The sequence below is a fragment of the Mirounga leonina genome, unplaced genomic scaffold (assembly GCF_011800145.1).
Source record: "Mirounga leonina isolate KUSES-001 unplaced genomic scaffold, KU_Mleo_1.0 Mir_82, whole genome shotgun sequence".
Lineage (NCBI taxonomy): Eukaryota > Metazoa > Chordata > Mammalia > Carnivora > Phocidae > Mirounga > Mirounga leonina.
In genome coordinates, this window is record NW_023270825.1 from 50,273,412 (window position 1) to 50,285,467 (window position 12,056).

Here is a 12,056-nt window from a genome sequence, read left to right on the forward strand (position 1 = left end):
TCATGTGAAAAGAGATCTGTTCGAGTGTGTTGATGGACCTATGGGAGTACATATTATTGAGGACCAAAAAATACCCACCACAGAAGCACAAAACAATGAAATAGACAGAGTAGCGCAAGCAGTTGATAACAACCAGCTTCGTCGCTAGCTAATCATAAATAGCACAACAGGCTCATGAATAGAATTGTCATAATGGTAGGGATGGAGGTTATGCATAAACATGAACCATGGGTCCTCTCCCATGAAGGTTGATGTATCTACCACCACCATTGAATATCTAACCTGGCAGCAACAGAGACCAACACTTGACACCGTAAAAGTACTATCCTTCAAAATTCCAACCAGTCCCTTGGTAGCAAGTTGGTTATATTAGTTAGACCTTTTTTCCCCTGAAAATGATAGTGCATGATTTTAACTGAATATGACATGTATTCTGGGTATGGATGTTTAGGCTGACCTGAATCAGCAGCAGCACTATCCAAGGGCTTTGAGAATGGTTTATTCTTAACACATGATCCCGTCTTAACCACTCATGGAATGAGAAGCACGCTTTGCAGCAGTGAAGATAGAGTATTGGGAACATTGCCAGGGGATTCTCTGGTCATATATTCTTTATCACCTAAAAATGCCAACTTACTAGAGTGATTGAATGGCCTTTGGAAGGGGCAACTAAGTTTCAGTGGGATAATGGCTGGTAAGGAAGGAGTGCTATGCTCCAAGATACAGTGTGCATTCTAAATCAATGACCATTATTATATAATGCTTTTTTTTTTTCCTGTAGAATACATAGGTTCAAAACCAAGGAGTGACCCTACTTACCACCATCACATTCAGTGACCCACTTGGGGAATCTGTGTTCCCTTCCTGCAACTCTGGGCTCTGCCAGTTTAGAAGTCCTAGTTCTCAGAAGAGGAAAAAGCTTCTATTAAGTGATACAGTAAGAGCCCCATTAATCTTTAAGCCATGGCTGCTACTCATTTATGTGAGGCTTCCTGTGTTAGGAAATAGGAGATAAGAGGAATCACCAGCCTGGAGGGAGTTAACTGGCCCATATGATCGGCTGGAGGTACTACTGTTACAGAGTGAGACAGTATATAATATGGTGATGATGATCCACTGTATCATTTCTTGGTGGTCTCCTGACCAATTTTGGTGGTAAACAGATAAGTGCATCAGTCATGGCTTAAGAAGAACCTGGTGACCTGGGGCTCAAAATCCTCAGTGACAAAGGTCTGGTAACTTCACTAGGTGACCTACTTATGCCAAAAGATGTACTAGCCCAGGATGGGAGCAATTTAGAATGGTAATAGTAGAAAGAGATGATGAATATCATCTCACCACAGTTTCTTTTGACAGTTTTCCCAGGAAAGGTGATTAACTATCCTGGAGTAGCTTTTCCCAGATAGAGTGAATTATCTTACCTAGAAAGCGGATTTAAGCAGATGCTATAGAGCACCAGCCAGATCCCTTCTTTGGTACTGCAGGACTCATTCCTTTAGCTACTGAGCAGCTAATGGCTTATCAGCTAAATCCTTCTTTAGAAATTACCCTAAACCAACAGAGCTATCCCTCCCAAGGTCATGCCCCCTAGGGAGGAATAGCACACAGGCAAGGACCAGTTGATGGGGGAGGGGGTGGTGTCTAAGGCTTAGTTCCCTTGCCTTAGGGCAGGACAGTTCTGTGGAAATATTACAGCTCCATGACTTCTCTAAAGCTACCGGGACCTTTGTTGCAACTGCGCTGTAGCTCAACTATCCTCCTCAACAATCCTCAGTCTTTCACGTGGAGTGTTGATCTAGAAGGTACTTCCCAATACACTTCCTGCACACATAACTCTGTCTTAGAGTCTCTTTTCCAAGAAAACTGACCTATGGTAAATACACATATTCAGTAATACTATATAGAGTTTATATTAAACATATATACTGTTTTAAGTGATGTATATGTATGTATATTAAACTATATAAGTGTATATGTGTGTGTGTACACATCCACACACACATAAAATATATTTTTTATGCATGCCATTATTTGACTTTTCAAGAAGATATCTTGTCTTTGTCATGTTTGTTTTTAAATCCAAAAAAGGTATCATTTAGGAGCTTTGTGAAGTAGAAATTCCTAAACATGGGTGAATCCAACAGATAATTCTGCCAATACAATGTTCAGTAAGCCATTGTCACAGGATTGGATTCTCAGAAGGCCAGTGACCCAAAACTTACATAGATCAGAGAAGAGCATGTTTAAATGTTTGTTCAGGTTTGGTCTATTCCTGACTGAATCTATTGACACCACCACCCAACAAGGGAAGGGCTAGGTATACATCAGTAAATGGATGTTTTAAAGTACAGTAATATTAACTATTTGGAATCCAAGTAGAGTCATCATTGTTACACTGATCACCATCCAATTCTGTTTTGTTTCTAAACTTTCTGGCTTCAGAATTTTGTTTTTTACAACAGAACACAGCTCATATCTTCTAAAAATGAGACTATGACTAAAAGAAATTATGTTTTGAATAAGAAAAAAAAAAGTTTACCATCAACTCGCAATACCTTTTTTTCAAGTCTCTAAGGTTGAATTCAGCTGATCAATCTTCTTTAGGATTTGATTTGTATGTGAAGGGCTAATCAAGTAAGCGAATATTTGATAGATTTTAAAGACCTTTAAATGTTTCATGATAATGATGCTGGTATCCTTAAATACACTGATGATTAAAACCAGATAGCACATATCCTCGCACAGCTAATAGAATGAATTGAAACTGAAATTTCCTTAAACTTTACCAACAAAGCAGCAGTTGTTCTGTAAATTTATACTACCATAATTAGAAGCCTTTGAGGTAGCTGTGAAAAGATTCTAATGTTGGGAGAAAAAACTCAATGTTGCAAAACTAGAAATTTAAGTCGGGCTGTCACATTTGGAAAAAAACCTTTTTTAAACCTGGGGACATTTAGGATTCTGTTCTTTGATTCCTTAGGGGAGCTATTACTTCACTTTTTACTATTTTATTTATTTTATTTTATTTATTATTTCACTATTATTTTATTATTTTAAGCATCACAAAGAATCTTTTCTGTAGCATCTGCTTAAATCTGCTTTCTAGGTAAGATAATTCACTCTATCTGGGAAAAGCTACTCCAGGATAGTTAATCACCTTTCCTGGGAAAACTGTCAAAAGAAACTGTGGTGAGATGATATTCATCATCTCTTTCTACTATTACCATTCTAAATTGCTCCCATCCTGGGCTAGTACATCTTTTGGCCTTTTAAATATTTAGCATAGCATATGCTCACACATCCCACTATTCTTATGTTTATATAATATTGTAGCTTCTCTTCAGTGTTCACATGAAAATATTGGTCACGTAGAAAAAATTGCCAGCCTGAACAAATGACAAAATGACACTTTTATCTATTTAAAATGAGAGCTGAGTGCATTATGAATTGGTAGGATAAAGGTAAGAAAACAACGTAGAATTAATGGAATTCTAAATGAAACCCCAGTAATGATAATAGTAATAATAATAGCTAACTTTTATTGAGCATTTACTATGTGCCTAAGGCTTTAAGGACTAGCTCATTTAATTCTCCAACAGCCCTAATAGTATGGTACCATTATTATTCCCATTTTATCGATAAGGAAATTAAAGACCACAAAGGTTAAGTAATCTTTCAGTTACAAAGCCAAAAGGGGCAAAGCTGGGTGAAATTAATATTTAAATACAGCAAATGTTAAATCACACTTAATAACTATATACTAAGTTTATATTAGCACATGGAACCAAGAGCTTGTTGTTTTTGTTTTATTTTCTCCCTTTTTTTTTTTTTGTTGTTGAGCTATAATTGACATATTAGTTTCAGGTGTACAACACAATCATTCGATATTTGTACATATTGCAAAATGATCACCACAGTAGGTTCAGTTAACATCTATCACCATGCATGGGTACCGATGGTTTGTTTTTTTTCCCTGTGATGACAACTTTTAAGATCTACTCTCTTAGCAACTTTCAAATATACAATACAGTTGTTTTAAGGCAAGTTCACTTCTTAATTTCTTTTTCTCTTAATGAAAGAACCTGGAATATGGTAAATCAGGGATTGGCAATCTATAGCAGACTATGGCCCATGAGGCAAGTCTGGCTGAGGCTCCTGCATTTGTGAATAGTTTTACTGGGACTCAGCAACATCCATCATCCATTCGTTTACTTACTGTCTTTGACTGCTTTCACACTACAGTGGTAGGATCAGGTAGTTGAGAGAAAGACTCTATGAACTCATGTTCATACAAAGCCCAAGATATTTATGTTTTTTTTTTTTCCAGAAAATGTTTACTAAACACTATGGTATATATCCCTTCTTTAGAATGCATGTAAGATGGCAAAAATATAGTTCCCATATCCAGTAGTAGAAACGTTAATGCCTTTTAACACTACCCTCTATTAGCACATTTCAAATTAGCAAATATAATCTGGGAAATAAAATCTGAGATGAAGGAAAAACTTAACACAGTATAAGATCATATTTTCTTACTATAAAGATAATAATTTATAAACATAATCCTTTGATTGCTTTAACTATATCAGTTATAAATGTTTGGAAAAGAAGTATGTTAAGGGAGTCAGTTGAGCTGCTTGGTATTTATTTCCCTGTCACTATGTTTCATTGATTGTTTCGGCTAATCTCTTGAATTGGAGGGTCTTGGATTCTGATCTCTCTCATGGAGCTCTGTTGGAAATATGCAGTCATTTGTACTATCTTAACTAGCAGAGATCTTAAGAAGCATCTATTATTCGTCTTTACTGCCTATCATTGGAACTTTCTCTAAACAAGTTCAATAAACTAAATTTAAAAAATGAATCTAGTGATATGCAATAAAATCAATTATGAAAATGCACCATTGGTTAGGTTTTATATGTGTAATACCTGTAAAAGCCATGTAATGCATAACAGTGTCATTTGGTTGTTTTTATTTTTTATTTTTTAGATTTGGATGACCCAGTAGTAACTGTTCATCAGAGTATAGGTGAAGCTAAAGAACAATTTTACTATGAGAGAACAGTGTTCCTCCGGTGTGTGGCCAATTCCAATCCACCTGTTCGGTACAGCTGGAGACGTGGTCAGGAGGTATTACTACAAGGATCTGATAAAGGAGTTGAGATTTATGAACCCTTCTTTACCCAGGTAGGAATTAAAGTATTTATACCCCATTCTGCTAGAATATGTTCCTAATTTAGGTAGCATGCAATATTATGTCTATTTGAAAAGAGTCTCTCCAACTCTGACCTTTTAAAAAACAGTATGTTCTTGACTGAAAGATAAGATAACTCACATAGAAAAAGGTAATTTGTTAATTTTTCATGTGGTAGTTAAATTTAAAATGTTAACATTTGAAAAAAAATAAATCAATGTATCCTAACTTGTATTTCTTTATACATAGGTTTACCTAGGTTTCACTATAAAGCACATAATTTTACATTTGCTGACTGCTTTGTTTTTTGTGGAAAATATTTCTTTAAGGGAGAGGTTTTGAGTTTCCTATTTGCAATGGCAAATACATTTTAAAGGAATGAAGAAATCTACTTGAAATCCATTTAGCTTTGGTTTTAGGAAAAAGTCTCTGATGTCTTTTGTTCATTTTGGGTTTTGACTTAATGATAGAGCCTTAATTACGTAAAAACTAAAATATCTAATGAGTCATTTTACATGGAGTTGAATGTGATCTGAAATATCCGTCTATAATATATATCAAGAGTGGAGAATTAGTAATTCTTGAGGAAGACACTGAAATTTGTAAGAATATTTGAGTGCCGATACCATAAAGCTTTGCTGGTGACTAGAAAGGAATACAAACCTAATTAACAAAGAAAAAAAGTTTAATTAAAAAAATGTCTATGGAAAATATTCAAAATAATTGTGACCATGAATAACAATTTTAAAAAGATATAGATAATAAGATAGAGATTTGACCACGTTATCTGTACCTTTGAGATATCATGTGACTGTAATAGGACAATTTACAACTAAATTTTATATATTATGAATACTCTACTTCAAAATATTAAAGATAAATATATGTTTCACATCTCAACTCTGTAATACCAGAAGGTCATCCTGAATCTGTAAATTTCCCAGCATCTCATTTTTCACCATTAAATATATTTCCTTATATTATAGTAAACCATTTACTTGTAATGTCTGAGTCCTCACCTCTTTCTATTAATATAATTGCCAATGTTTAGATATTAACTATGGAAGAATGCATGATTTTACAAAAACATCTGAACACATCATATATACTTACATTGCTATTTGAAGGTATAGAACAGCTGGGACTTACCAAGATATAAATCTCTGAAAATCATTCTTGCATACTGAGACTATCATGACAGCCTGTTTTGATCTGACCCTCTCCTGACTCAGAACATTACAGCATCAACTGCTTTCTGTTAACAGAGAGGATCATAGTTTTCCCATACATTCTGCAATACTATAATTCATCCTTCAGTTTTTACTAATATTACTTATTTTCTTATTTAGAAAATTAACAAACTATTTGTTAGCAGTATTTAGTTGCTTGGGTGCCTCTAAGGTTTAGAAATCAGATAAATGATCATCTACCATTTTTTTTCTATTGTCAATGTTTTTTTAGAATATATTATGTTGTTTTTTTAGGTTTTTATTTTACTTCCAGTTAGTTAACATATAGTATAATATTAGTTTTAGGTGTACAATATAGTAATTCAACACTTCATATATCACCTGTTGCTCATCACAACAAGTGCTCTCCTTAATGACCATCACCTTTTTAACCCATCCCCCCACTTACCTCCCTCTGGTAACCATCTGTTTGTTCTCTATAATGAAAAGTCTGTTGATTTCTCTGTCTTATTTTTTTTCCTATTATTTGTTTTGTTTCTTAAATTCCACATATGAGTGAAATCATACAGTATCTGTCTTTTTCTGACTGACATTTCACTTAGCATACTCTGTAGCTCTATTCATGTCCTGGTAAATGGCAAGATTTCATCCTTTTTGTATAACTGAGTAGTATTCCATTGTGTATATATACCACATATTCTTCATCCATTCATCAGTTGATGGATACTTGGACTGCTTCTATATCTTGGCTATCATAAATAATGCTGCTATAAACACAGGGGTGCAGGTATCACTTTGTATTAGTGTTGTTTTTTTTATTTAAAAGATTTTATTTATTTGCGAGAGAGAGAATGAGAGACAGAGAGCATGAGAGGGAGGAGGGTCAGAGGGAGAAGCAGACTCCCTGCCGAGCAGGGAGCCCGATGCGGGACTCGATCCCGGGACTCCAGGATCATGACCCGAGCCGAAGGCAGCTGCTTAACCAACTGAGCCACCCAGGTGCCCCTGTATTAGTGTTCTTATTTTTGGGTAAATTGCCAGTAGTTTGATTGCTGGGTCATAAAGTAGTTCTATTTTTAACTTTCCAAGGAACCTCCATATTGTTTCACACAGTGGCTGCAACAATTTACATTCCCACCAACAGTGCATGAGTATTCCTTTTTCTCCACATCCTCGCCAACACTTGTTGTTTCTTGTGTTTTTGAATTTAGGCATTCTGGTGGATGTGAGATGATATCACATTGTGGTTTTGATTTACATTTCCCTGATAATAAATGATGATGAGCATCTTTTCATGTGTCTGTTGGCCATCTATATGTCTTATTTGGAAAAATGTCTGTTTTCTGCCCATTTTTAAATTGGATTATTTGTTTTTTGGGTGTTGAGTTTTATAAATTCTTTATATATTTTGGATACTAACCCTTTATCAGGTATGTCATTTGCAAATATCTTCTCCTATTTCATAGGTTGCCTAGAATGTGTATGTTGTTAAAATTTAGAAAACATCTTTTTCTCTAGAATCTTGTGAAACCTGATAACTTTTACAGATACTGAGGTAGCACTGTATAGCCATTTCTTACCTATAGGCGGGTCTGATCTCTTAGACATGTATACATTGGACCTGTCCAAATTTGGGGGGAAAATTATACTGTAAAAATAATTAGGAATTTGTTTATTAAACAAGCACAATGAAACATTTCATTCATTCTTTTGAATGTTTCTAGTTTCTATGTTAGCTTCTCTAAAAAACCATCTTATGAGAGCTCTCAAACTAATAGCTGATCACATTCTGCCTTGTAAAAGTAACTTTTATTTTCTCTTCCTTCTTTTTCTTCCTCCATTCTTTTATAAGGAAACAACTTTTTAATTTGAACATTTCAGTACTGATACTTCCTTGTATATGAATATGGCTTTACTGTGCTATATAAGACAGGCTTTCTCTGTGTTGGCTGTGCTCATAACTCTGCTGCTTAGACCATCTGAATCAGTTCTCTTAAAAAGTATTTAAGAAACAAACAGACTTTCTTGCAAATTCTGTATTCTGGATTGACCTGATGTAGTTGATAATGACCAAATAACATGCAGTTTAGCTCCTTTTTAAAGATCTCTTTCCTACCTTTGGTTACTTGACTGTGTTGCTTATTTCTCCCCCTAAAATAGCTATTTTGTATTTATATCTGTCCTAAAAATTCATGTTGCAACAAGGAATGCTTCAGTAATTCTACATTATGAACGTACTGAATTTGTTAATATCAAATGTGTTTTGTAGGCCAAACTGATAGAAACTCTCAGATAGCAGCACATGGACAATTTAGTTCTTACAGCCATAGAGAATGTTGGTTTTTCATAGATAAAATCTTATCAGTGGTTTTATGTCATACCACAGGTGATATACTGCACACAGGCCTGATATACATAAGTCCAACTATATCACAAAACTTTCATTCTCTCTCCATGGAATATTGTAATATTGGAATAACAGTCTGCCATGCTTTATTACCCCAAACATCTGCCTGATCATTTAAAAGTGAAAATCTGGGGCACCTGGGTGGCTCAGTCGGTTAAGCTTCTGATTCTTGGTTTCAGCTCAGGTCATGATCTCAGGGTCATGAGGTCAAGCCCTGCATTGGGCTCCTCACTGGGCATGGAGCCTGCTTGGGATTCTCTCTCTCCCTCTCTCCTCTCCCTCTGGCCTCTCCCCCATACCCTCACATAAGTGCGCATGCGTGCGCTCTCTCTTTCTCTCTCAAAAAATAAATAAATAAATAAAAATGTAACTCTAGTCTCTGCCGGGAGGCGAGGAGAATGACCAGACTGAAAAGGCCGCAGACGCTTTGGTTCACCCATTGACAAATCTTGGATTAAAAAAAGAAGAAGAAGAAGAGGGGGGTGGAGCAAGATGGTGGAGGAGTAGGAGACCTGGATTTCCTCTGGTCCCAGAAATTCAGCTGGATAGGGATCAAACCATTCTGAACACCTACGAACTCAACAGGAGATCGAAGAAAAGAATAGCAACAACTCTCTGAACAGAAAAGCGACCACTTTCTGGAAGGTAGGACGTGCGGAGAAGTGAATCCGAGGCGATGTTTGGGAGGATAGATGGTGGGGGAGGGGCCTCCATCGGTCGCTTCTGGCAAGTGATAGAGCCGCGGAGCACAAAATCGGAACTTTTAGAAGTAAGCTCCGCTGAGGGACGTCGCTTCAGTGGCTAAGCTGGGGGTGGAACCATCGTGGGACAGTGTGGTCTCTCAGGACCCTCTGGGTCACAGAAAGACTGGAGGTGCCTGAGTGCGGCAAAGCTCCCAGGGACTGGAGCGGGGAAGCCAGCTGCAGAGACGGAACCGAGGCGCGGGCTCTCAGCTCGTGGTGGCCATAAACCATGATCCGCGGCACAGTCGGGCCCCTGCTCCTCCAGCAGGGACCCAACAAGTGGCAGATCCGGGGAGACTCCCCTTCCTCCTCAGGGAGGGGCGGCACCGGAGTGCACCTCAGGGATCTGCTGGGTTTGGAGACTCCACACAGGATCGTGTGCCAGAGATAGAAACGCTTGGTCACAGGCCGGGTGAGCACGCAGTGTGGCCAGAGACCGGGGAGACGGGAGTGACTGCTTTTTTCTGGGGGCACACTGAGGAGCGGGGCCCCGAGTTCTCGGCTCCTCTGGGGTGGAGATTGGGAGGCCGCCATTTCCACTCTCGTCCTCCAAAGCTGTACCAAAAGCTTGCAGGGAACAAAAGCTCCCAAGAGCAAAACTGAGCAGATTACTTAGCCCGGACCAGGCAAGGGCGGGGCAATTCCACCTCCGGCAAATACATTTGGAAACCACGGCAACAGGCCCCTCCCCCAGAAGATCAGCAAGAACAGCCACCAAGACCAAATTTACCAAACAATGAGAACGGCAGAACTCCAGAGCTAGGGGAATACTGCATATAGAATGCATTGCTTTTTTACCATGATTCTTTAGTCTTTCAAAGTTAATTATTTTTTAACTGTCTTTTTTTTTTTTAATTTTTCTTTTTACCTTTTTCAACCAACATCTTATCAATCCCTTTAAAAAAAATTATTTTTCATTTTTAGAGTCACATTCTATCCCTACATAGTAGTTACCCTTATTTTTGGCATATATATATATAAGTTATTCTCTCTTTAAAATTTTGAGATACAGTTTCTTCTAACAGATCAAAATATACCCTAAATCTCTAGTGTATGGCTTTGTTCTAGTCTCCTGACAGATCACATTCTCTCCCTTTTTTTTTCTTTCTTTTTTTAAAATCCTCTTCTTTCTTTTTTCAAACAACTTCTTATCAATTCCTTTTATAAATTTTTTTATAATTTTCATCTTTACAGTCATATTCCATCATTGTGTCAACCCTTATTTTCGTACATATATAAGTTTTTCTTTCTTTCGTTAAAATTTTGGGAGGCACTTTCTTCTAACAGACCAAAATACACCCAAAATCTAGTGTGTGGCACTGATCTATGCACCAGCCTGATCATATTTGATCATATTCTGTTTTTTTGTTTTGTTCTGTTTTTGTTTGTTTTTATCTTTTACTTTTTCTTTTTTCTTTCATTCCCTTTCTTTTCCCCCAGTTTCAGGTCTTTTCTGATTTGTTTAGAGTATATTTTCTGGGGACATTGTTACCCTGTTAGCATTTTGTTCTCTCATTCATCTATTCTCCTCTGGACAAAATGACAAGACAGAGAAAATCACCTCAACAAAAAGAACAAGAGGTAGTACCAACTGCCAGGGACCTACTAATACACACATTAGTACGATGTTGGACCTAGAGTTCAGAATCATGATTTTAAAGATACTAGCTGGGCTTGAAAAAAGCATGGAAGTTATTAGAGAAACCCTTTCTGGAGAAATAAAAGAACTAAAATCTAACCAAGTCGAAATAAAAAGGCTATTTATGAGGTACAATCAAAAATGGGGGTGATAACTGCTAGGATAAATGAGGCAGAAGAGAGAATCAGTGATATAGAAGACCAAATGATGGAATATAAAGAAGTTGAGAAAAAGAGAGATAAACAACTACTGGATCACGAGGGCAAAATTCAAGAGATAAGTGATACCATAAGACGAAACAACATTAGAATAATTGGGATCCCAGAAGAAGAAAGAGAGAGAGAGGCAGAAGGTATATTGGAGCAAATTATAGCAGAGAACTTCCCTAATTTGGGGAAGGAAACAGGCATCAAAATCGAGGAGGCACAGAGAACCCCTCTCAAAATCAACAAAAATGGGTCAACACCCCGACATCTAATAGTAAAACTTACAAGTCTCAGAGACAAAGAGAAAATCCTGAAAGCAGGTTGGGACAAGAAATATGTAAACTACAATGGTAGAAACATTAGATTGGCAACCGACCTATCCACAGAGACCTGGCAGGCCAGAAAGGACTGGCATGATATATTCAGAGCACTAAATGAGAAAAATATGCAGCCAAGAATACTATATCCAGCTAGGCTGTCATTGAGAATAGAAGAAGAGATAAAAAGCTTCCAGGACAAACAAAAACTAAAGGAATTTGCAAATACAAAACCAGCCCTACAAGAAATATTGAAAGGGGTCCTCTAAGCAAAGAGAGAGCCTAAAAGCAACATAGACCAGAAAGGAACACAGACAATATACAGTAACAGTCACCTTACAGGCAATACAATGGCACTAA

The 12,056-nt window shown here is 37.0% G+C and overlaps 1 protein-coding gene across 1 annotated transcript in view; it reads left to right on the forward strand.

Annotated features, from left to right (window-relative positions):
* Window positions 1-12,056, forward strand: part of MDGA2 (MAM domain containing glycosylphosphatidylinositol anchor 2) — a 797,493-nt gene that overhangs the window by 491,065 nt on the left and 294,372 nt on the right. The window contains exon 4 of the mRNA XM_034992713.1: window positions 4,991-5,187. Coding sequence (XP_034848604.1) covers window positions 4,991-5,187 — 197 coding nt within the window. The remainder of the gene's footprint in view (window positions 1-4,990; window positions 5,188-12,056) is intronic.